Below are 25,672 nucleotides of genomic sequence, written 5' to 3'. Positions count from 1 at the left end.
CTCAGAGCTGGAAGACATCTATAGAGTGCAGAATAAACCCCCCATAATCCAGGAGGAAACAGTCAGTGACCTGTTACTCCACTGGGACACCCACAAGTCTGTGGGGCCAAATGGGATCCACCCCAGAGTTCTGAAGGAGCTGGTAGTCTTGCCAAGCAGCAGTCCTGGTCACCAGGGGAGGTCCCAGATGACTGGAGACTTGCTAATGTGATATCCATCTAAAGAAGGGTCCAATGAAGGATCCAAGGAACTACAGGCCTGTCAGCCTGACATGGGTGTGAGGGAAAGTCATGGAGCAGGCCATCTTGAGGGCAATCACACAGCATGTGCGTGAGAACCAGGGGATCAGGCCCAGCCAACATGGGTCCATGAAAGGCAGATCCTGCCTCACTGATCTGATCGCCTTCTATAGTCACATGACCCACATAGTGGATAAGGGAAAGGTTGTGGATGTGGTCTACTTAGACATCAGTAAGGCCTTTAACATGGTCTCCCACTGCCTTCTCCTGGAGAAGCTGGCAGCTCATGGCTTAGGCAGGGGTACCCTTCACTGGATGAATAACTGGCCGGATAGCCGGGCCCAGAGAGTGGTGGGGAATGGAGTTAAATCCAGCTGGCATCGAGTCATGAGTAGTGTTCCCCAGGGGTCAGTGTTGAGGACAGTCTCTTTAATATCTTTATCAATGATCTGGATGAGGGGATTGAGCAAACCCTCAGCAAATTTGCAGACGACACCAAGCTGGGAGGAAGAGTTGATCTGCTTGAGGGTAGGAAGGCCCTGCAGGGGGATCTGGACAGGCTGGATCGATGGGCTGAGACCAAATGTATGAGGTTCAACAAGGCCAAGTGCCAAGTCCTGCACTTGGGTCACACCAACCCTGGCATGTTGTCCCTAGGCTCATCCCTAGTGATGCCAGTTTTATCCCCCTCCCTTCATACCTAGCTTAAAGCTCCCTCAGTGAGCCCCAGCAATTCCTGGGCAAGGATTCTTTTCCCCCTGCAAGACAGGTGAACGATCAGTTGCCAGAAGGCCCCGTGCTGTATAGACTGTCCCAAGAGGACTTCAGAAACGCAAATGACTGTGCTATGTACTTTCCAGAAGGGAAGAGTGAACCTCTGCGGTGTGTGGAACACTGCTGTGGAGAAGGAGAGAATGTTTGTGGTGTGAGAACAGGAGAAGCAGCAAATGTCCAGATTCAGCACACTGGAGGAGGAGCAAGTGTCTTTGGCCTCTGCTCTGGGGAAGGAACAAATGCCTATAGTGTAGGCACAGGAGAAGGAGCGAATGTCCCTATTTAGCACACTGGAAATAGGAGACTACATGCTCGGCTTCTGCTTTCGTGAAGCAGCTTATTTCGGTTTCCTGCTAACTCATGAAGAAGCAACCACGTCCTACGGATTATAAACAGACCAAATATCTGAGAAGGACATTCTGACAAAGGATCACATATCTGGGTCCTGAGGACTGGAGAAAGAGAGAAAGTAGAATTGAATCTCTAAGGTCACATGGCAGAAGGGCATTAGGAAAACTAAAGCTCAACTAGAGTTGAGACTAGCAAGGGAGGTGAAGGGCAACAAGAAACAGTTCTGTAAGAACATCCATCACAAAAGGAAAAGTAGAGTGCAGCTTGAGTCTAATGGGAGTGGGGGGAACTTAATCACAAGGAACACAGGAAAAGGTTCAGGTACTTGATGTGTTTTGTTTCAGTTTTGTCGAAGAGGGCCTACTCTCAGGCCTCGCACGTCTTCAAATCTCTTAGCTGAGACTGTAGGAGTGAAGCAGTACCCACAGTTGGGGACGACAGATTTAGGGACCCCTTGAGCCTATTACACATTCATGTGCCTATGGAACTAGGTGAGATGCCTCTAAGCATGCCAAAAGAGCCAAATGATAGCACAGCCCCTCTCAGGCATCTTTGAAAGGTCAGGGCAGACACTGTTAGAAGAAGTAGAATCCAGGAATTTAGAGGTTCATCCACCCATCAGTCCTTGGGAAAGTTATGGAACAGAAGAAAGTGATTGGGAGCTGCCAGCATAAGAGTAGAGAGCCTGGTCTGGGCATACATACCACACTACATGAGTTTCACAACTAATTCTTGGATAATTTGTCTGGGTCACATCTCCCTTGAGGATGTCCTGCTTTCACTTTGTACCTAAAGACACAATAGAAGACACAGAGGCTAGCTCTAGAAGAAAACTATTTATTTTATAAACAACTTTTTCAACCCTTTTTCCTTTTTTTTTTTTCCTGGGAAGATAAAGTAACATTTGAGCAGCTTCTGTGCACTTGTGTCTTCCAAGTACTTATACACTGAAGACAGCTCTGCAAACTTGCACCATTCACAGTGGCCCTTCCAGCTTTACAGGATAGAAAGCAAAAACAACAACAACAAAAAAAGCAAAAAAAATGCTGGGGCACAAAACTGTCTCCTCAGCTAAACACATGCACAGAGCTATGTGAATCCACAAGCTATGTGTTAATTCAAAGCAATCCCCACCAGCTCCAGCGGTGAGGTCTTTGCTTCAGTGTAAACACATTGCTTTATAGTGTTTCTTGCCACTGACTGGCTTTGAGAGTATCCTGACAGGATGTGTGCCACTGCAATGGCCCTTGTGCCCTTGCAGACAGGACTCCAGAGAACACTAACCAATCCTTAAAGAGGCATCAAGCAGCCCTCACTTTGGAGCTGGGCTGTTATTTTCTAGTTCAATTAGATGATTGTACCTATGGGTAGAAAGGCCCTTCAGAGACAAGGGAGAAAGGAAAGGAAATGCACATCTCAGAGAGGTGACCGCAGTAACACAGCCCACATGGCCACAGCAATGCCTTTGCATGTTAAATCAGTCAGCGAGCAAGCAGTCCCCTAAAGAAATGTCTCTTCATTCTACCTGAGAGCTTCCACCAGTCTTCAAGAAGACATCCATATGCAAGCAGGGTGAGACAACGCCAGTTCAGGGGTCTGGGCTGGCAGGCCTGGTGACAACCCAGCTCTAGTCATAGACATCATCATCATCATAGTAAGAATCATGATCAAGGTTATCTGACTCATCGTCAAACAAAAAGTTGTCTTCATCAAGGTCGTCGTCATCATCATAGTCTTCCTGCCACTGTGGTTCACATTCTTCATCTTCATCCTCCTCTTCGTCTGCGTCAGGGGAGTCAGGTAAAACGGCAGGCTTTGGCCTATTCAGGAGGAGAGCATCAGAACACAGGCCTTGCCCATTCCCAGGCTGCAAGAAACAATCGTGGCCCAGCACCATGCAAACCTCACCCTCCCACCACCACCATTTCAACATCCCCAGCCAAAGCCATGCCTGAGAAGCATGGCAGCTGCCAAGGGGATCAAACACAGTGGAACAGGAGACACACCAGTAGCGTTTCGTGGTTTAAACCAGATATAGAACATTCAGAAATGCTTCATCTGTTTTGAACTCTTCACCTTTCAGACACACCGAACCCTGCTGCCTCAGTGCTCTGGGACAGGGCCACAACAAATGACACAAAAGGGTCACAAAACAAACCTACCTCTTAAATCTGTGTTACCTCTTCCCCATTCCCTCCCTAACGTGTTATATCTCACTCCATGCATGTTTTTGTTCTTGTTCTTCTCATTTAGACACCACCAACACCCCTCCAAAGAAAGGGTGGGGCATTCTCTGCAGGAATCCAAGAGAGTCATGGCAGAGTGACCTCCATCCCTCTGTCACTGGCAGACCCAGCTTTCTTCAATTATAACTACAAACTAGGCAGAGGTTTCACTGAGCTCCCTGCACCACTATGTCACTTACATTATTATATCAAACCTGAACATGCAAGTACCTGGTTTCTAATGTTAACTCTTTGGCATATTAGTTACCATAAAATAAAAGCTCCGCTCACCTGTTTTATTTCAGCCCTTACCACCTTTCCCCTAAGGAAACTCACCCTATAAAATCAGGGGCTTCTGCAGGCACATTTGAGATTTTCACCTTACTCTGACCAGGATCTGTCAAAACCTGGAGCCCAACACAGAAATCCTGCCAGAATGGAAGAAGAGCCAAAAGAGAGAGGCAACATATGATTTGGGGTACACTTTCTGCTGCAAACCCCTCTCTCCTGCACACACACATACTCAGGGCCCATGCAGCACCTCAGTTTCCCCTCTTAGTTGATGAAGCCCCTTTTTAGGCTTGCCAACATCAAGCCCCAAGATCAAACTACAGTTGGACAAGACAAGCTACCAACATGAACATGAATTTCACCTGTGTGGAGTGCCAGAGAACCGCAAAGAGACGCTCTTGGATCCGGTGCGACAATTCCAAACCAGTGCTGAAATGCTCTGCTTTCAGGAGCTGGAGAGAGGAGGCCAGATCCTGACACTGCAGCAGTGTTTCCTCTGCAATTCAAGGACAGCAAAGCCATACTTCTCACACTCATAAGCGGAAACCGTGCCTTGTCTCTGACTACACAGCCAGGCACAACTACTTAGGTCCCTTGTACACATAATCCATTCAGGAGGGAATATGTTGAAGACCCTCCTTTCTGCATAAAATCACTGCCTGAAGCCAAACTGTTTCAGTGGACTCCCCAGAAATGACATCAGGTAGCCAGAGATGGGCCAGAAGACATGAATAAGCACCTGCTGGGTACTGATGTGCATCCTATTGCCTCACTACAGAATTACCCCACCTTGTGACCAGACAGAAGGAACTGTCAGTTTCTGCACAGAGAGGCTGTGGGTCTTACCCAGTAGGATCTGCAGAGTATTGGTGTGCAGCTCCAAGCTCTCAATCTGCTCTTCCATGATGTCCACCCTCTCAGTGTCCTGGCTATAGTAGCTGTACACACAGGAGTAGGCCAACACCTGGAGCAGCAGAGAGGACACTGGAAGCACCCTCTTTCAGCTTTGGAGTGGGCAAGTGAAGAGCCTGAGAGCAGCATCAAACCCTTAGAGAATTTAGGGATTATCAGTGGCTGAGAAAAGCCTGCTCTAGGGTGGTTTGAGTAAGTGACAACATCCTAACACCATAAACGACTCCTACAGCCCTCCAAGCCCTCAGCAGGAACACAACCACTGCTTCTATTTAAAGAAATGAGTCCAGGAGTGCCACCAGCAGCAGCAAGCAAAGGTGATGCACACCCTGGCAAACGCAGGGGCTACCCTAATGAGAAGATGAAACAGGGTCAGCCACCTCCAATTCATACTGTGTGTATCTCTCCCAACATCAAACCTGCCGGCACAATCAAGACATGGGTTAGAAAGGTGCATCTTCCTTCCTCTTTCTGTGTTTTGAGACACAGCAAGACACTGCAGGCCTATCCTGGCACATGCTTACTGCATGCATCAAGCAGCTGCAGTGGCTGTCAGGACATGCACACGTAACTCAGTGCTCGCATAACATCCAGGACTCATGGAGGAAGGAAAAAATCTAAAGATCATAAAATGAGCATCAGGAGGGACTCTCTACCTGTGACAAAATCAGAGAAGAGCTTTCTAAAAGTACATGCCACACCACTGAAGCTTTTCACATTGTAGTGGGTCAAACCCACTTCACAAAAATCCGTAAGGTTATCCCTGTGCTGATTCCACAGACTTGACACGAGGGAGGTTCCAATAAGACCTGGAGCTCACCCAGCTGCGAGGAACACGGCAGAGAGCGCCCAGCCCAGGGGTACAGCAGGGAAGAATGGCCAGCGGGCTCTTGTCCTCCCTGCTGCCACTTCTCCCCTCAGGCTTTTTCTGTCACATCTTGTTAGAGCACAGCAAGGTCTTCCCAGTGGCACCTACGTGCTTTAGGAAGGCCTATAGCACACCACTAGAATAAAGCCTAAACATTGTCTGTTGGATAACGACCCTCACCTTCCGCGCCTGCTCCAACACTTTGCAGGTATCAAGAACAAAGGTCAAAGTTCTAATTTCTGGCATCTCGCTGATGGAAGAAACCCGGTTCCTCAGACTCACAGCAAACTCCTGCAACAATAACCACAGGTGAGAAAAGTTAATTTGCAATGCTAGAAGGGCTAAAATACAGCATCTGTCACACAGAGAATTGCTAAGCACCTTAAAGTACCACCCCAGAAGATGCAGGCAGGAGACACAGCCACAACATCTGTGACATGCTCTGTATGTTCTTTACTTCAATCTTGTGTGGATTCTGAGCTCTACACAGTACATTCTGCACGTGCATTCTCTTCTTTATTGCCTGCAATTGTCTTCCACCACTGCATCAGTGTGAGCAGGCAAACCCCAGGAACCCAGGCTGCGCTTGGCTCTCAGAACAGAACAAAGCAGGCCAAAAGCTTTATCTTAGGCCAGAGCAAGGGTGATGTGACCAGGAATCCCCACGTGCATCTGGGGGATGAGAGGGTGTTCCTTACCCTTGCCTGATGGTGAAAGGTGCATCTCTCATTGTAATCTTGGAAACGTTTCTCCTGCCGAGCTGCTTTGCTCACCTGAACGAAAAGCAGAAAGTAACCTGTAACAAGTCCTCTCAGTTGCCAGAATCATCTCAGAGGTGGCTACCACAGAGATCTTGACACTACTGGCAATATCATAGGCAGATGAACCAAATAAAATCCACCTCAGGGGGTTCAAGAGGAAATCCTTACTCTCTATCTGAGAGACTAGGTGAATCTGAACACAAACATGAACCACTGGGGTCCAGCAAACCACTCACCATAGCAGAGCAGTTGTAATAATCCTTATGGGTCGGCCTCCAGGGCTTGAGGCAATGCCAGCAGAAGCCGTGATTACACTTGGCACACGTCATACTGTGCAGTGTTGGGGAGAAGAACAGAAACCATTCAGGCCCAACAGCCACTTGCAAACAGCTGCCCTCGGCGCTCCCTGCGCCGCAGGGGGGCAATGTGCCAGCCTAGCGACCCTCACTCACTTGCACTACGCGCTACCACGGACGCATTTTTAAACCTTTTGCTGGAAGCGAACAAAACACACACACAGAACACCGGGTGTCCAAAAACATGCTGGGGTAACTGGCAGCGCACCTGACAACACAGATCCACCAAGCACTGGGCGGCGAGCTCAGCATTCCCAGGCTTTGGAGCAAGACACACATGAACATCTCACCTCTTCCCTCAGCAGTGCAGCACTCCACCACACAGCCCTGGGACCAAATGCAGGCTTGAGGCCACAAAAAGCACAGCTGGGCACTCAGTGCTGAGCCACCTCAAGACACAAACAGCTGCCTTGATGGCAGCTCCTGAGCCCTTGCCTCAAAGCTGGAGGGTGCTGGAGGGGCCTCTCTGGCCAAGGAAAGAGCTGCCACAGATCCAACCCAATTTAAAAAACATGCAGCTAGTTAAAAGAAATCGTTTAAAGTTACAGAAACAGGTAAGGAGAAAAGGAAAAGGGAAAGGGAAAAGGAAAAAAGGGAGACAAACAACAACAGCCAACAAAAAGTGCTTGGATGCCCACTGCTGTGCTAAAAACAGTACTGCAAAGTGAGTTTTGGTTCTACCTAGCACAGCTATCGAGAGATTTAACTCTAAATGCTGCGGAACACCTTCTTTATCCTAGCAATTTGTTATGATCTCTTAGTCCTCTAGAATTGTAATCAGATTATGCTATGTCTCTCACTCAACAGCCCCAAAACAAGCACACCTTCCTGCTCCCAGTACCAAACAAGAGTGGATACTCACTGCAGACAGCCCTCATTCTTCTCTATCTGAGCCTGGCAGTTTGGGCAGTGTTTGGAAATGAGTTTAGCCAGGTGTTTGCTTTGGGCCTCACTTGTCATTCCCTCATAGTAGCCATCATCGTCCACCCACTGAGACATGTGGTTGCAGCTGGCAGGGTAATGTGCCTGAAAGAGCGAGCCAGTCAGACACACAGAAACGGATGTGTGCTGAACTCAAGGCAGCAGTGTCCTTAGACTCGACTCAGCCTCACCTCTGGGAAACTGCAGCTGAAACAGGATACCCAGGAGCACTTGGAACAGGCCTCCCCATAGCCAAGGCCATCCTTGCAAAGGATCTGATCGCAGCCTTGCGGGTTGGTGCACCATGTCAGATTGGAACAACATTCAACATAGCTTCTGAGAACGGCTTTTTCATACTGCAACGAGAAACCAGGGAAAGGATTTAAGGAGGAGAAATGATATGGCTAGACCTTTCCACGGGGTCTTGAGCCTTTGGGTCCTATACTTCATTCACCAAATGCTCAAAAAAAACTGCACTGAGTTAAGTTTGCTCTTTCAACCCCTTTGTGCATCACCAAGGATGGAGAGTCCACAAATTCTCTTCGGTAACTTGCTCCAGTGTTTGATAACACTTAAAGTGTCAACACTTTACTGAATTTCTTACATTTCAATTTGTGCCTGTGTCACTCTGTGCCTTGGCTAAGATGCATGTGGCTGCAAAATCTCACCAAAGCCACCTCTTCTTGCCAGGGAGTGGTGTCTGCTGTTACCCTGTTGACAGGAGGCATGATCTTTTCTGCTCAGATTCCAATACCCAGAGAGACAAATCAATGTATTTAGTCAGCAGGCAGTGACAAACCACTTGAGCTTTCTCAGCAGGTGACTGAATTTCACAGCCTCTAATGTCTAGAGCTCTTTTTTAATCCTATTTTTATGGTGGTATGAAGGAATTCAAGCAAAAACCCAGCTGCTGATAGGTACCTAAGGCTCCTATTGAAACTATGAAAGGAAGCCTAAAAGGGAAGGGACCAAGTGCCTAGTGAAGGTCTGGGAAGAAAACCAGAAGTTTCAATCAAGGTCGCCTTGATTGAACACACTAATAAAACAGCAACACTAACAAAAAGATCTTTGAGGAAAATGCACGGAATGGGCTGAATCCAGGTGAGAGAGCCCTTGGCATGACTCCCAGAAAGGAATCCCTGGGTAGAGAATGGGAGAAGACATCTGAAAGAATAGGCTCATAAGGAACTTGAGAGAAGGGAAACAAAGGTGAGAATAAACCTCAGCAATCTTGCAGGAATGGCCTTCTCGAGGTTCAGGGAAGCATTTAAATGCAACACCACTATGCTCTTTCACTGATATTCTGCTTTCTTGCCTATCTGGTGTTAAGGATGGCCAGAGACTGCAAATACTGCTGGGCAGATGCCCAGTCTGCTCCAATTCTCACACTGCCTTTTATAGCAGTGGGAAGGGGAAAAGCAGCAGCAAGAAAACCTGTTAGCCCTGTCCAAAACAAAACCCACCAAGCAACCCCTCCTCACACTCTACCTTGGCTACGACCTCCTCAGAAGAAAGGATAGAACGGATGAAGGCTGCAGTCGGCTGTGCGCAGCACTCAGAAATGGGACAGGTGCATTTGAGGACTGTGTTTTGCTCAATACAGGTTGTGAGATACTCACTCCAACAGGGCTGTGAAGGCAGAAGAGGACAGATCACGGCTAAACAGGAGCTACACCACCTGGGTCATCGGAGGAAGAAAATCCCAGACCTAGGACTCCGTCCCACCCAAGAAAACCACCACAAACAATCATTAAGTACTCAAATGTACAACAGTGGAAAGAGACTGAACAGGGGCTGAAGGGCCTTCAGAACTGGGAAAACTGAAAAGAGAGTGAAAAAAGAAATCTGTAAAATCTGTTAAAATATTTTCTGGGAAAACAAGCTCAAGCCTAGCCCTTTCCCTCCGATTTACAGGAGCTAAAGACCCCAGGAGCTTCACCTTGCAGCAGTAGTGCATGCAGCAGAGAGTTGGTGGGCTTTCAGCGGGGCACAGCTGGTTCATGCACACTGGGCAGTGCATTCCTGGGCTCGGAGGGTGCTGAGCGCCCTGTACTTGTAGCCCTGATGCAAATAGCAATTTCTCGCAGTCAACCATGTAGCACTGGATCAGGAAATCCACATTCCACCTGCAGTGCATGAGGAGATGCTGAGCAGTGTCAGCCGGGATGCTCAGGGTATCCTGGACTTGCTCTACTGCCTGCTTCATGAGCAACGTCGCCTCCTCCGGACTAAGTGTGTGCCCCACCGGCATAGGCAGCGTCGTCATGAGAAACTCCTCTGAGCTGTCTAGACCAGGATCCAACCTGACATGGAGAAGCGTGCACTTCTCTAGAGTGGAGATGCCATAATATGAGCCCTGCACACCCCTTCAGACCCAGTGACGTGCATCCCTACCGACACGAGGAGCCTACGCTGTCCTCATCCAAAGGTGTCTCTGATGCCGAGCTCCGGAAAACCATCTGGGCCTGGCCCCCGGGAGGTGCTGTCGGTTCGGCTGAGGCGTACTCCAAAACCTGGGGCCTCCCCGGCTGGCGCCGCAGATAGCCCTGGCTCAGCAGGCGGAGGACGCAGGACAGCACGTCCACGCTGTGGCAGCAGAAGCTCAGGAACTGCAGGCCCGGGCCAAAGCCGCCCTTCTGACAGGCGTCGATCACCTGCGGCGGTGACAGAGCCTGCGTTACGCTGCCGCACGGCGCCCGCGTGGCCCCTCTCTGCCTCCCCCACGCTCCTGCCCTCGGTACCCTGAACACCAAGTTGTCAACGTGGAGCTGCTTCTCCGCCTTGAGGATGCGAGTGATGAGGCAGCAGAGAACGTTCCTCTTCCTCTCGAAGGCGGCGCCGGCGGTGGCCGTCTCTGCCCTGAGATGCGTCTGCCGGGGCAGCAGCCTCAGGCGTCGGCCCGCGGCGCGAGCCAGGGCCGCTCGGTTCAGCCGCAGAGCGCCTGGAGGCAGCAGCCAGCCCAGGCTCAGCCCAGCCCGGAGCTGGGCCCTACAGGAACCCCAGAACACGCACGGGGCCAGCGACCCCGGCCCCCGCTCCGGGCCTTCCCCTGCTGCTTCCGTCCGCGTCGCCCCCATCCCGGCCCACGCACAGCCCCGTGCCCAGCCGCACGTCCCGCCAGCCCCGCTCCCACCGTGCTTGAGCCCTGACCGTGCCGAGAGCCCAGGACCCCACACTCAGCCCGGCCCCGAGCCCCAAGCTGCAGCCCCGCACGCAGAGCCCAGGTTGCAGCCCCAGGCCCAGCCGCCCCTCGCGGCACTGGCACAGACAGGCCGCCCTGTCCCCTCCCTGAACAGCAGCCATCCTCCCCCGGCACCGCGGGGCACTCTGACCTGCCGGCACCCGCACCGCCCCGCGGGCCAGCCCCACGCTCACCGCCCCGCGCGCAGCTCTGCACCAGGACGCCCTCGTCGCAGGTCAGCGGGTCCAGGGCCTGGTGCACCAGCTCAGCGGGGAGCCCGGTGGCCTGCAGCAGAGCATCCACGGCCACCTCCTGCCAGGAGGGCAGCGGGAGAGCAATGTTCAGCCACAAGCTCCGCGCCAGCAAGGGGGCCTGGCCACAAACGCTGCTGGAGCCCCCACAGCAGGCGGGTCAGGGCCCTGCCGCGGCCCAGCTCCAGCCCTCGGCCCAGCACAGCCCCGCTCCTACCTCGGCACCGTTGAAGTGCAGCAGAACGTACATCTGCAGCGTGGACACGTGCAGGACGCAGTCGCCAAAGTGCAGCTCCGCGTGGCCCAGCCACGTCCACTGCAGCCGCTGGGGCTTCGTGCACTCCCAGCCCAGCTGGCTCCGGCCTGCCGGAGAGACGGGTTCAGCGCAGCAGCCGGGGGCTCCGCTGGAGCCCAGGCCTCCCGCCGCCTCTGCCCGGCGAGGGCCGGCGCTGCCCGCGTCCCCACGCTCACTCTGCTGCCAGAAGCCGCCAAACTCGGCCAGGGAGGAGCTGAGGGCTGCCGAGAAAAATCTGCTGGGCTCATCCAGGTAGCAGAAGGGGGAGACGGGCCAGCAGCGCGGGGACAGCACCAGCACCTTCACCTCTGGCGCCTGCGCCAGGGGCGCCTCTCCCAGCGCCTGGGCACACACGCACAAGGGGGGCTCAGGACAAGGCCTGGCACCCCCAACAGCAACCGGGGGCCTCCCCGACGCACTGGGCCACTCACCTCGTCCACGGGACTCTCCAGGCCTGTGCCCAGCTCCAGCAGCTGCTTGTCCTGCTCCTGCAGCTGGAAGAGGCGAAACTGCTGCTGGAGCTCCTCTGCCTCAGCCACGTTGCTCAGCATCTGCTGGGGGAAGCGACTGGGGAAGCACAACCCGAGTTGCTCCACGACGGCCTCTTCCAGCCACGAGGGCCCCTGCGCCAGGAGACGGTCCCCCAGGTAGTACCTGCCATGGCCACCAACGTCAGCACAGGGCCGGCCTCAGCCCTGCTCCAGCCCCACGGCCTCAGCCCCCCGCCAGCTGCCAGAGCTGGCCTGTCCACCCTCGAGTCACCCGCACACGTGGCCCCCTCACCGGTAGAAGTGCTCAAAGGAATGGGCGAGCTCCAGCCCGCAGAGGATGACAAAGGGCTCCAGGAGCCGCCGCAACGGCCCCGTGCTGCCCGTGCCCTCACGCAGCTCCCGTATCTGCCCGTCGAGATAGCGGGCAAAGCGCTCGCTCACCTGCACAGGGATAGGGATGGCTGTGGAGGGGCTCGCAGGGCACAGCTGAGCAGGGGCAACAGCCCTGAGCTGCGACAGAGCCCCAAAGCCCCGAGCAGGGGCTGCGACAGGGCGTCCCCAAGGGTATCCCTGGGCAGGGGCTGCGGGTGTCCCCAGCAGCAGCCCCGGGCAGGCTGCAGCCGCGCAGCATGACAGACCACAATGGGCACTGGCTGCACCGAGGGCTGCTGCGGGGCTGCGGGCCCGGGCGGGCGCACTGCAACGGGGACGACGGAGGCAGCCTGAAGCGCCCCGAGGCTGCGGGCCCAGAGAGCCACCACAGCCTGGACCGGCCCGGGCGCCCGCGCTGGGGCCCGGCTCCCCGGCCCTCCTGAGACTCACGTGCAGGGCAGCCGGGAAGGAGAGGTGCAGCAAGGCACCGGCGAAGCCCTGCGCCAGGGCCAGCGCAAAGGCAGCCTGCGGCCCGAAGAGCTCCGCCGCGGCGCTGCGCAGGCGCCAGTACAGCCCACAGTATCTCTCCACGACGTCCGGCGCCTGCCACGCCGCGTCGAGGAACCGCTGCGCCTGTGGGCATGGGAAACGGGTGAGCCTGCGGCGAGGAGCTCCGGGGCCTGGCCACAACTGGCCACACCGACCCCACGAGGCTCCAGCTGGCCCCACTGCAGCCTCTCCACGAGCCCCAGGCTACCACCAGCTGCCGAGGGACAGGAGCGCAGCCCGGAGCTGGGCAGGAGCAGGACAGAGAAACACAGACACTGCCCAGTGAGAAAGCAGCAGCCACCCAGCAGCCAACCTCCAGAACTGCCCCCGCTGTGGGCTGACAAGTGCCAGGCGTCAAACCTGGCATAAGGGGAGGCAGCCCAGAGCGGGAGGGCAGCAGCACTGAGTGCCCCCTGCTCCTCCACCCCTACCACAGCCAGGGCCAGCCCAGCCCCAGGGCAGGCTCCCACTGCCCCTCCTGCCCCTACCTGCTGCTGCACCACCCCACGCCAGCACTGCGAGATGCCCCACAGGCCGCTCGGCCTCTCCGTCACCACCGCTGCTGTCCCAGCTGGCACCTGCTTGTTCTTCTCCTCCTTCCCACCTGCCAGGGGACAAGCCCAGGGCTCAGCGGGGCTCCACACGCCGGCCCCAACCAACCACCGCAGCCTCCCCCCATCCTGCGAGGCCTTGGGGAAGAGGGGGCGCAGCCACCAGGGCACAGCCACGTGCCACCCCCAGAGACCTCCCCGGGCTCGGGACTCTCCCCAGAGCCTCCCAGGGGCTGTCCCAAAGCGCAGCCAGGCCTGGGGGGATCCAGCGCAGCCCCTCAGGCCCCACGAGGGCAGAGCCCCCCTCTCACCATCGCTGCCCGCAGCTCGGGCCGCCTCCAGCTCCGCGCCGCTCGGCTCCACGTGCACCAGCAGCTGGGTCAGGCGCCGCACGTGGGAGCGGAAGGCAGCGCTGCAGCGCGGAGCCCCGCGCGGCACCTCCCCGCTCTCCACGTACTCACTCAGCAGCCAGGACAGAGCGCTGCTGCCTCTGGGGTCTGCAAGGCCAGAGGCTCAGAGGCCGCTTGTCCTGGGCTGCTGCCGGGCAGGGAGGGCGCGGGGGAGCGCAGGCTACCTGGGCTAGTGATGCTCTGCACCAAGGGAGTCACCGAGGCCTCCCAGTAGGTCCTGCCCAAGGCCTGGGCTGCCTCGTCGTCGGGAAGGAAGCGCTCGGCGAAGGCCTGTTCGTGCCGCAGGGCCCGGCTCAGCCTGCAACAGCGACCGCACAGGGCACAGCAGGGCCAGGCACGCGCTGACGGCCAACGGGCTCCTCGGCCGAGGGGCACAGCAGCCACCTCCTGCCCTGTGCCAGCCAGGACAGGGCTGTAGCTCCCCGCACACGAGGACACAGGGCCCTCTCGTGCCCCAGACAGGACCCTCACACTCGAGGCCCTTGTGGCTCTGCTCGCAGTCCCTGTGAGAAGCCGTGGGGCTGGAGGCCCTGGCCAGGAGATCATTCCTGGACCTCGCCGACGTGCCGGCCCCAGCAGGACAACCCGCCGTGCACGTACAGTCGCTGTGCCCGCAAGCCCAACCCTGCAGCCCGTCCCGCTCCCCGGGGCTGCCGGCACCGCGCAGCCCTCGCGCACCAGGCGCGGCGCGGGGCTGCCGGGGAGAGCTCACCTGCCAAAGAGCTGCAGCAGGCGCCCCCGCTCCCGGCACATCTCCTGGCACCACGCGTGGGCCCGCACGCTGCAGAAGAGGAACGTCCGCCGACACAGCTGCTCCTTGAAGACGGGCCAGAACGTGGGCCTGGGGCCCAGCACCTCGATGCCTCGCACACGCGTGTCGATGCCGCCCTGGGGAGAGCACGGACCTCAGCTCCTTGCATGGTGTCCTGGGGGCGCACAGTCGACCCCACGCACCGGGTCTGCCTCAGCCGCTCTACCTGCTGGCACCGCTTCACTCTGATCTGGACGACCGGCCAGAAGCGGGTCATGTTCTGCAGCAGCGTCACTCTGCTGTCCGAAGGCAGGACGGTCACCTGTGGGCAGGCAGAAGCCCTCAGCAGCCGCGAGCCCTCAGCACTGCCGAGCGCCAGCACCAGCCACGCACACGCTCCCCACACGTGGGACCACCACCTCCGTCACCCCCCTGCCCTTGGCACAGCCGCAGGGTGGCCGGCACCGGCGCCCAGGGCCGTGCGCCGGGGCGCGCGAAGCCAACTCACCGCGTTGAGCACCGTGGTGATGGCCGCGGGGCTCTCTCCCCCCAGCACCACCACGCGGGCGGGCATGTAGCTGGAGTCCTCGCTGGCCACCAGCATGCTCATCTCCCTGCGGCGGGGCGGCTACGTCAGCGCGCGACCAGCTCACCCCGTCGGGGCTCGGGCAGGGCTCGCACGGGCCCCCGGCCTTCCCTGCCCCAGGGTGCCCCAGCACAAGCCCCACCTGATCACCACACCGCACTGCATGTGGACAGTGATGGAGTGGGAGCCAGTGCTGCCGCTGGACTCCCAGTAGCTCTTGGGGTTGCCATCCGTGAGCTTGCTGGCACGGTGCGGATTGGAAGAGACCTGCACCTTCTCCCAGCACTTGTCCTCCTTCACCTCCACGCTGGAGCCTGCGCGGAGAAGCCACCGAGCCGCCAGCTGCCGTATGGCAACAAGTGCCAGAGCCCCTGCCCCCGGGCACGCTCACCTCGGCACAGGTTGCGCAGAAAGACGTCGAGGAAGGGGATGCTGATGGGCTGCAGGCTCCGGCGATGCTCCTCAATCTGCCCCAGGACCAGCTGCGGGACAGGCTCTTACTGGGCACTCTGGGCCCTCCCAGGGTGGGCAGGGGCAGGAGGCCCCCCTGGGCCCAGGACACCCGGGGGGCCCTGAGGCCGGGGCCGTCCCGCGCTCCTCAGCCCCACCTGGATGCAGCCGGCCAAGATGCTGCTCGTCAGCCTCCGGTAGAGGCTCGCGTGCTGCTCGCAGCGGCTCAGCAGGTCGCGCAGGGCTGGTGCCAAGGGCAGAGCCGCACTGTGCCTGTCCAGGGCTTTGCCCAGAGCCTCGGGGGCGCCCGCGCAGCACATGGCCACCGCACAGTCCTTGCTGGCGCTGGCCAGGCGGTGCAGGAAGCCCACGGCCTCCTGGGCCACCTGCCGGGGAAGGGGCCGTGAGCAGCCGGGCAGCCGCCAGGAGCACGCGAGGGCCCTGAGGCCACGGAGGCGCCTGCGGGAGCCACGTCAGGCACCATGTGGGGCACCAGGCAGGGGACACGGCCGTGGCCTCGTCCCAGCGGGGCTGCCATGGCAGGGCAGGGGCTGACACGGGCACAGAGCGGCCCCAGCGGCCGCCGCGCAGCCGGCAGAGCCTGGTGCCGATGCCCAGGGGCCACTCACCTCCTGGTCGTTGCTGTGGGCGCTCATGGAGGACAGGCAGGGCTCAACGCACTCATGCCAGGGCAGCAGGTCCTCCTGGTACCCGTCCAGAAACTTGTTGAGGATCCTGCAGGAGGCAGGAGGTCGCTGAGGCGGCAGGCACGGGCTGGGGAAGCCCCGGCCCTGCTCCCCCAAGAGGGCTGGCACCTCACGGAGGCGCAAACAGGGGCTGCCCCCGACCCATCGCACCTACGAGCACTCGCACGCAGGCTGCAGTGTCCCCAGAGGGCAGTCCCCACCAGCGCCCGCACACGCGCCGTGGCAGCCCTGCCCAGCACCCACTCGCCCGCGCTCCGGTGCCCTGGCACTGCCGCACCGCCAGCAGGTGCTGCGGAGCCGCAGGCTCCAGCACGGCCGCAGCAGCGCGCGGAGCCGCCTCGGGACCCACCTGAGCGCGCTGAGGCTCGCGGCCCTCTCCGCGGCCAGCAGCCGGAGCCCGCGCAGCAGCAGCGCGAAGCACTCGCGGTCCCGCAGCAGGGCGGCCGTCGGGCCCGTGGGGACGCGGCCCCGGCGGCAGAGGTGCCGCTCCAGGGCCACCAGCGCCTCCCTGCAGAGGCCGCCCTCCCCCAGGCCGCCCACCAGCGTCCGCACGTCCTCGTCCCCCAGCTCCAGCGCCGCCTCCGCGCCTGCCCGGGCACAGGGAACGCGTGGGGCTGGCGCTCGGGGGCAGCAGGCGCAGGGCCCTTGCCCAGGGCGCAGCGCCCGCCCTGCGCTGATGCCAGCGCGGTGCCACGGTACCTGCCGGCTCCGTGCCCAGGGGCACCTCGTGCTCTGCCAGGCGGTTGATGGCGCTCAGGGCCAGCGTCCTGCTGGGGCAGCCCGGGCTCGGCGCCTCGAGCCAGCAGCTCCGCAGCAGCGGGACGAGAGCGCAGCCCGCCAGCTGCTCCGCCAGGCCCCGGTGCCCCTCGAGCAGCATGTTCAGCACCAGCAGGCCGCTGCACAGGCCCGCGGAGCCCCTGCGGGGACAGTGGTGCTGGCACCGTCCTCCTCACACGGCCGGGACGCGCGGCCGCCCCGCACCTCCGCCGGCCTCCCCTGCCTACCCCGCGAGGCTCCGCATGGCGCTCGTGGCGGTGACGAGGGTGCCCAGCAGGCTTGCCGGGCCCACGCCGGAGGCAGAGCCGATGCTGGCGAAGATCTCCCGCATGACCTGCGCGTCGGCGCGGCTCAGGGCCGAGGGCTTCCCCGCAGCGTCTCCCGGCTCCCCGCTGCCAGCTCCCACCAGCACCCGCAGGGCCTGCGAGGCGCCGGCGGTCACGGGGGCGGCGGCGGCCCCCAGAGCCCGGCCCTGCCCGGCTGCACCGCGCTCACCGCCAGCCCGGCCTGCTGCACCGCGGCGGAGGCGGCGTGCTGCCGCATGCAGGCCAGCACGGCCTGCACCCCGCCTTCCGTGGCGAAGGGCACGCGCCAGTCGCACTGGGCCATGAGCGCGGCCAGCAGCCGCAGCGTCAGCGCCGCCTGCGCCGCCTGCGCTCGCCCCGCGCCCAGCAGCTCCACGACCACCGGCAGCACCTTCTCCCTGTGCGGGGAAGGGCACCTCAGCGGCGCTGCCGGCGCTGCCGCGGGCGCCCCAGGCCCTGCCGCCCGCCTCCTCCCTGCCCAAGGGTCTCTGGGCGCCGCCAGGAAGGCGCCCGCCCAGGCCCCGCACGCACAGCACCCGCCTCCTCCCCGGTGCCCGCGCCGCAGCCTTCACGCCTCCGCTCCCAGCACCGCGCGCCGCCAGCTCCGCCGCTTGTCCCCTCACTGGGGACGCAGCCCCTCTGCAGGCAGCGGTGGGGACCCACCAGCCACAGCCGGGCGGCACCGCCGCAGCTCACGCTGCTCACCGGGCGCCCGGCCCGCCCGGGCCTTTGCCGACGTGCCGCTCGAGCCCGGCCTCCTCCTCCAGCAGCTGCAGCATGTGCTGGAGCCCGGCTAAACGCAGGTCCTCCTCGGAGCTGCTCCTCTGCATCGCGTCTGCCACCTCCACGAGCTTCGCCAGGGAGCCCCTCTTGCTGCCCACCTTGGCCATGCCCAGCACTGGGAGGCAGGACAGAGGCAGAGGCGGCCGTCGGCATCGTGACAGGGCCCAGCAGCATCCCCGGCCCCGCACACCACCCTGCCCAGGGCCCCTGAGCCCGCCAGCCGGCTCCCTCCAGCCGGGCAACGGGGTCCTCGGCCAAAAGGGCCCTCCCGCACCCCCTGGGCCAGCCCAGGCCCCGCAGGCACTCACGTTTGCTCTGCTCCTCCGTCACCTCGGGAAAAAGCAGCCCTTCCCTGCGGCAGAGCTCGCTGAACAGCTGCGATTCCGCCTTGGCCGCCGTGACGGGGGCTTGGGGCAGCAGCGCCGCTGCAGGACACTCTCCCTCCGCCGTCACCGCGGCCTCGGGGCTGCTGCTCTCGCCGCCCTGCGAGGGCCGTGCGGGGCTCCCGCCGCCGTCCCGCGCAGCCCCGCGGCCCAGCAGACACTTGGCGTAGACGCGGGAGGCGCGGAGCTGGCTCAGGGCGCTGCCCCGGCACCGCTGCTCCAGCGCCCGCAGCACCTTCTGCGCCAGCGCCACGGGCACCGACAGCTGGATCAGGCCTTCTTCACCCAGCCCCGATACCTGGGCGCACGGGGCCGAGTTAGCCCCCTGCAGACACCCCCGAACCCGTGCCCGTGACGGCGGCCAGAGCCGAAGCCAGGGCTGGGCTGTCCGCAGGGCGTGCAGGAGCTCCAGCCCTGGCCTCCCCAGCTCCAGCCCACGCGACCAGCAGCAGCTCTGCCCTCCCTCCCGCACACACCACCAGCAGCGTCACCCCAGGGCCCCTCACACGGCGCCTCCTGCACAGGCCATTTCATTGCTCTGGTGGCAGCGGGGACGGCGGCCGCCTTTCCTCTCCTGCTCCTCAGCCGTCCCCTCGCTCCGTGCCCCGGGCACCCCCACTCGCTCTCCTAGTCCAGGCCGGTTCCTGCCTGGCTCAGGCTGCCCGCTCAGCCCGCCTGCGCGCTGCTGCTCGCGTGCCGCTGCCTTCCCCGGTGTCCCCCCTTGCTCCCTGCCTCCCGTCTCCCGCTCCACGGCTCTCTCCTGTACCTGCTCCGGCTGCTCCTGCTCAACGAGACGGGAGATCTCGTCCTGCTCCTGCACTTCCAGCTTCCTCACGAAGAAGAGCAGCTCCCACCACTCGGCCCGGCTCAGAGTCTCTGCGCAGTCCCCCGGCTGCTCCCGGATGTAGGGCAGGGAGTGCAGCCCCGCACAGGGCTTGGAGACGAGCGGCCGCGCGACTGCGGGACAGCCAAGGCAGGGAGAAGGCCATCAGCTGTGCCAGTCCCTCCAGCAGAGCTGTCCTCAGCCACTGACCTCTCTCTCCTGAGAAAAAGCTCATCACAACTTCTGAAGGAATGGGTTGACAGGTAATTAATCCTGCCAGCCACTTCGCTCTTTCCATCATGCCCACCCGCTGGCATGCAGGGCCAGGACCCACAGGCAAAGGAGACTGGGGAGCTACCTAGTTCCTTTTAGCTAGTGCATCCCAAAACAGTGAAAAGGAGATAAAAATCCATTATTAAAATTTTCACTGGATAATTTAGGAGCGGGAGCTGGAGCTCAATCCACACTGGCTGATATCTGCAAATGCAGCTGGGGGACACACTGCTTCAGGGCTCAAGAGAAGAGAGCCCAGCTTGCTCCAAGAGGCCCAGCGCCTCCAAGAACAACTTCATATGTGGCTGATTACTGACAGTCAACTAACATGAGATAACTAATCCAAGTGCCAAGGTCCAAAGCAGGAAACTGCTAATTTACCAGTTTGGTTTCTCTTTGGCATACAACGATTGGAAACAGTTTTACACAGAAGTGAAATAAACTTCATGTTTCTGTCAAAAATCAGGGCAAAGACCAAAGTCAAAGCATAACCAAAGCCTAAGCCTAACCAAGCAAAGCATAACCAAAGCCAAAGTCTAACCAAGCTCATTTTAATACAGTCAGCACACTGGTGTGCAGTTAACATTTTATTTGCTAAGGGTAGAAACCTATAATGGATCTTCCAACTGGCAATAAGAATATCTTAAAATCAGATTATACATGGGATTAGCAGTGAATTTTCTGTCCCTTGCACCAGTTTAATCCAAACCTTCACCACTCCAAAAAGACCAGTCCCACAAAATCAAGGCAGGGAGGGAGAGAGGCCGCTTAAAGAAAGTAATCCATCAGGATCCCACTTCCTAGAGATTCTGTAGTTGTCTTATGAAAGCAGAGCATTTCAAGATCAACTCCTCCCAGACTGAGGCATGAAATTAAACCAAATGCTTTTTAAAAGCCACAGGAGTCATATATGGGGATCAGAGGGCTTAAAAGGCAACTTCACCCCCAAGAGATTCCAGATCTCTGGTTTGGCAGCTTCTTTAGTTAGTTGTTAAATATGTTTTTGGTTGTCTCGAAATAAATCGAGTTTTATCCTTTTATTATATCACGACAAAAGTCCAGGATTCAAAGATAGCCCCATGCAGCCACAAGCCATGATTGCTTGACCAGCTCTACCCTGCTTTACAAACTAAAAGCTGATGATGCTTTCTAATTCCCACCCACCATATGAATATTTTCCCAGCCTTTTAAGCTTTGCCATTCAAAAACATGCCAGAGCAGAGTCAGAAAGAGATGATAGTCACATGCATGCAGCATGTGCTCACCTGTGTCTAGGTTAGAGCCCTCTATCCGACTATATACTTTTTCCTGACCAGCAGGCTCTTTGCGCTGATCTCCAAAGTCAATAATCTCCAGCATGTGCCAATGCACCCAGCAGGTCCGACCTGTTGACTGCCATAAAACCTGTGGGTGAAACAGAGCTAGGTGATTAGATTTGCCACTCACTCAGTCCTCATGTTATATTTGTCCTCCTCTTTCCCAAATGAACGGAAACAGAAAGCACTAAGCAAATATAAAGCAGCTTAATCCGTATACAGATTTCTACACAAGTTGTCTGTTTTTAAGCATATTGTCTTTAACCTGTTCCCCTGACCACATTTTAATCTCTTCATATTAAATAATATTAATAATGATAATAATAATAATCTCAGGATTGTATGCAATCATTGCAGACCTCTTCAGGATGGCAGCAGTAGGTTTGGTAAAAATTCTAGGCAAACACTTGCTGATGAATATAAAGAAAACATGTTTTTTCCATTCTCTGACTTTACCTTCTTTTGATCATATTTTTATACCCTGGTCACTTGCCACTGTGGACTCTTGGGCAAATTTCTTGCTCGTAACTTGTATGTCTCAAAGAAGATAACTGGTTCCTGTGTAATCCAAGCTGCTTCTCAAAATCCTCTTTCATTTCCCATATAGCACTTTTACATTTAACCTTCTGGCGTTAAGTTTCCTTTCTCTTTCCCATTTAAACACAACTTCATTTTTTTGAAAGATGCTCTATCTTATTCCTAATAACTTTCCTATCCGGACTTTTTACAACCATTTTTCTCTTTCTTTTTTATATTTGTGTGTGTGTGTGTGTGTGTGTGTTTTGGCTTGGTTTTTTGTTTTTGACAAATGTGAAATGCTTGCTTTGGGTCTCTCCAGAAAGTAAAGTAGGGTCCTTTATTTAACCTCTCTTAACAATCTGTGTTTCATAAAGGAGACTTCAAGCACTTCCATTTAATCCTCAAAGATGATCAACTGCAGAGATATTTTGGCTTTCATTATTTATTTAAGAACATGGAAACAAAATACACTGCAGTCCCTGTCAGGAGCAGCTTTCTAAGAATAAGGGATGGATCCCAGTCCTGCACTTTGCTCAGAACCAGCACAGCACTGCCTCTCCACAAGGCAGACATTTAGTGTTTCTATATTTACTCATGACATCCCAACTCCATGTGACACTTCTGCAACTCACAAGGCAGTAACTGAAGTCTTCAGGTTTCCTGCCCTGGCAGCTTTGCCAACTTTTCTCAGCATTGCCCCTTGCTCAGGCAGTTGATGAAAGCATCAAACATTATGATTCTCCTATTTATGTCTGGCCTTTGAGTCCTTAGGATTTCTATCTTACTAGCTGAAAGCGTTCATTTGTCTTTTCTAGCTCCTCTCCCACATCAGCCTGTGCTGTCTCAGGCCTAGCACAAGTATCCTAGCGTTACACAAAGCCCAGCTGATGAATTGTCCTTCAAACACGCTTGGGCATCCTTCTTTGAAATCAGACATCAAAATCTCCCCTCTTATTTTCTGATTTCTTCTGTTGTCTTTTTCACTCCTGATACAATTTGGTGCCTTTGTCCAAGGCATTTATCCAAGAGGATAAATCATTCTGGACCAGTAATCCTTCCATCTCTTTCATCTCTCCCTTCCTGTGGAGTTTAAAAGCTCCACGACATCTTCCTTGACATTTAGGCTCACCACCCCGGTTCCAGTTTAATTGAGACCAGGGAGAAGCAATTCTTGTAACTAGGACTCAATAGGACAAGTTGCTTGCTGGCAGGTAAGCTGTCAATACAAATGGAATTGTCAAAACAAGTATAACTAGTGAGACTGGAAAGGTCCTAAGAGGAGCAGAGAAAATCAAGTGTCCTCTCAGAGAGAGAGCAATAGCAAAGGTGAGAAAAACATAGATGATCAAGAGATGATTTGACAAAGATGATTCTCAGATGTCCAATTTCCAGCATCTCTTGGTGGAAAGAATACCCCTCGCAGATAAAAGACACAGCTGCACAAATTGTATCCAACTTAGTCAGAAGAACAGCCCCATAAGCACTGCCACTCACATGCCAAGGCTTAAGACCCCAGGAGCAGCTCTTGCTGCATTACTTGTGAGCTAGCCTGCCCCCAAACCATTCCAAGACTGAACACAGGTCAGGGACTACAGCAAGAAGGTAGGGTATACTCACCTGCTTTGGAGGCTTAAAACAACCTTAGCAGGGCAGATGGGACTAAACCAAACCAGCTCGTATCAGGATTGTGCTCTCTAGCCCCAAGAGGCACCTTCTTTGCTAGGACTGACTAGCCAGCATCAAAATTATAATAAATTCATTGTCTTTCAGATGGCAAAGATGCGATTAGCAAAACACTGAACACTCTCCCCTGTTACTGCCTTCTCTGCCACCCTGGACCTCACTCCACCACTGACCTACCTGCACTGCATCCGTGCCATTAGTGCTCTGGCAACACACGCCTTCATCCCCAGCTCTCACATCGCCACAGTCCTCCAGCATACGGACCCGCACGCCACACGCCAGGTTGGCCTGCACGGACTCGGCAGAGCTGCTGGGGCAGGAGAAATTCGAGGGGGTCAGGAAAGCACAGCCCTGCTTTTTCCAGGGACCAGGATACGGAGCAAGCACAGACACTGGAGCAGCGGGACAGGCCGGGGCCCTGGGCTGGAAGATGGAGCGGGCGGCACGCGGCCGTGTCCCCTGCGAGGGCGGCAGCTCCGGCTGCTGCTGTTGCTCCCAGCCCATGACGCGCACCAGCTCCACGATGAGGCTCGCCATTGCCATGCTGAGCTCAAACTCCTGCTTCACGCGGCTCCTCTCCCCACGCCGCGAGCCGGGCTCGGCGCCGTCCTGACGCTCCCCTCCCTGCTCCGCACCGCTGCCGAGCTCGTCCACGAGGGATGTGACGCGCAGGTAGCGCTTCACCAGCGCGAACAGCAGCTTCCCGGGGACCTGCCAGAGGCACCGCGCTCAGATCCCCAGCTGCTACCGAGCCTCCAGCTTGCTCCGAGTCACTGCCTCGTCCCCACGCAGGGTCCTGGGACGCCCCTGGACCCGCAGCAGCAGCACAGAGCCCTCAGCCCATCCCCACCTCCCTGCTCAGGGCTGCTCCCCACCAGCCCCTTGCTCAGGAGCTCCCCAGCAGCCCTCAGCCTCGTGCCAGGCCCAGCTCCTTGTGCAGCCACCCGACACCCAGCCCTGCGCAGATGGCCATCCCCAAACACCCTTCCTTCCTCTCCGTCACCAGCAAGGAGGACAAGAGCCCCGGCTCCCTGCCCTCCTGACCCCCAAACCCTCAGCTCTGGACTGACAGGCCCGGCAGCCACCTGTGGGAGGTGAATCCCTTCAAAGGACATGCAGTGCTCTTCAGAGGACATGGTCTCAGCAAACAGCTCCAGCAAGGTGTAGCGGCTCTCAAAATCCATGTGCTGCTCGATGCCATCCTGCTGGCTCAGGGACAGCAGCACATAGGCCCGGCTCCCTGCAGTAACAACAGTAACCCCTCAAGTCTCATGCCACCCTACTGTGGTGGAAAGACTATGGGCGCAAGAAACAACTTACCTTGCTGCTGCGTGCCATCTAGAATTGCTTTTTGTCTTTTTATCTGGATTGACGACATTTTGCTCCGTTAAATAAAACTTTTTCGTTTTCCAGCCCTTCCCACCGCTAAAGCTCTGAGACTTCCTCTCCCACCTCCTGCTGGACCCACCTCCACTAGCCACCAGGCCCCTTCCCAGCACAGCCAAGCCACATCCAGAACTTTGAGCCTTCTCCTCTTAGACAAGGAGAGCAGGCCAGGAGCTGCTGAGCCTGCTTCTGACCACTCAAGCCTAAGGAGAGGCTCCCTACCAAGAACAGGTCAGTGCCTGGCACTTGGGAGCACCCGGCAGAGACATCCTGATGCGCTGCCACTCTCCTGGGAGCAGGAAGCCACGTCCAAACAGCTCCTCAGCATCCCAGCTCGGGGACTCTTTAGGGAAAAGAGCTCCCAAATCTGGCCCAGAGGACCATGCCCACGGCAGCCTCTCGCAGAGCTCAGGCTCCTTCTCCCCCTTCTGCCAGGCAGCCCCGAGAGGCTCTATGTCCTGGATGCCCCAGGCCCACCCAAGGGCCGGCGCTGCTCGACAGCCCAGCGGCGGCCCCACCTGCATCGTGTGAAGCCAGAGCCCGCAGCATCTCGCTGGCGCCGCGGCGGATCCGCTGCTCCTCGTGGCACAGCATCCTCATGAGCAGGTCGAGGGCTCCCGTCTCCCTGAAGACGCCCGCCAGCGCGCCGATGCCGGCGTACGCGCTCAGCACGTGGACGGTGTTGAGGACGGCAGCCCCGGGAGCCCCGGCCAGCTGCCGCGCCGCTCGCCGCACCAGGCTCCGCACGTCGGCCTCCATCTCCAGCGAGGACGCGTCGCCCGGCGGGACGGCGGCCGCCAGCGGCCCGGGCGCCTCCTCCGCCTCGCGCCGCCCGCGCGGCTCCCTGCCGCCCAGCAGCCCCGGGCAGCTGGCGCCGACCTCCTCCGCCGACAGCCACATCAGGATGCTCTCGGCCTTCGCTTCCGCGCCGGGGCCGCCGCCGCCCGCCGCTCGCTCCGCGCTGCGGAGCAGCCTCCAGCGGATCAGGTACTCGGGGCGCCCGTCGCGGCCCGGCCGCTGCCGCAGCAGCTGCTCCGGGGAGGCCTGCAGCGCGGGCCCCAGGCGCACGAGCAGGCTGCCGCCGCGCCGCTCCAGCACCATGGTGGCACACGTGCCTGCAGGGACAGAGAGG

The 25,672-nt window shown here is 58.0% G+C and overlaps 1 protein-coding gene and 1 pseudogene across 1 annotated transcript; both read right to left on the bottom strand.

Annotated features, from left to right (window-relative positions):
* Window positions 1-202: 202 nt before the first annotated feature.
* LOC148593376 (uncharacterized) lies at window positions 203-1,431 on the bottom strand (annotated as a pseudogene).
* A 758-nt stretch (window positions 1,432-2,189) lies between these two features.
* Window positions 2,190-25,652, bottom strand: LOC104576378 (cullin-9). The gene is given in 40 exon segments (XM_088531277.1): window positions 2,190-3,184; window positions 3,926-4,017; window positions 4,243-4,376; window positions 4,727-4,844; window positions 5,841-5,951; window positions 6,359-6,433; window positions 6,658-6,751; window positions 7,640-7,803; window positions 7,890-8,054; window positions 9,187-9,327; window positions 9,638-10,001; window positions 10,093-10,352; window positions 10,440-10,639; window positions 11,074-11,191; window positions 11,348-11,493; window positions 11,602-11,767; window positions 11,857-12,079; window positions 12,209-12,357; window positions 12,739-12,921; window positions 13,326-13,441; window positions 13,709-13,885; window positions 13,963-14,096; window positions 14,511-14,686; window positions 14,776-14,871; window positions 15,058-15,163; window positions 15,278-15,449; window positions 15,527-15,617; window positions 15,744-15,971; window positions 16,215-16,320; window positions 16,642-16,879; window positions 16,992-17,209; window positions 17,297-17,490; window positions 17,565-17,772; window positions 18,071-18,272; window positions 18,466-18,838; window positions 19,307-19,497; window positions 20,902-21,040; window positions 23,332-23,865; window positions 24,240-24,394; window positions 25,059-25,652. Coding segments are annotated over 40 exon segments (7,533 nt in total). The 5' UTR covers window positions 25,642-25,652; the 3' UTR covers window positions 2,190-2,991.
* Between the last annotated feature and the right edge of the window lie 20 nt (window positions 25,653-25,672).

The sequence above is a fragment of the Tinamus guttatus genome, unplaced genomic scaffold, assembly GCF_059628265.1.
Source record: "Tinamus guttatus ecotype Peru unplaced genomic scaffold, ASM5962826v1 Tinamus_guttatus_pri_ptg000403l, whole genome shotgun sequence".
Classification (NCBI taxonomy): Eukaryota; Metazoa; Chordata; class Aves; order Tinamiformes; family Tinamidae; genus Tinamus; species Tinamus guttatus.
Note: the sequence above shows the minus strand (reverse complement) of the source record. Positions and strands in the feature narration are given on the sequence as shown.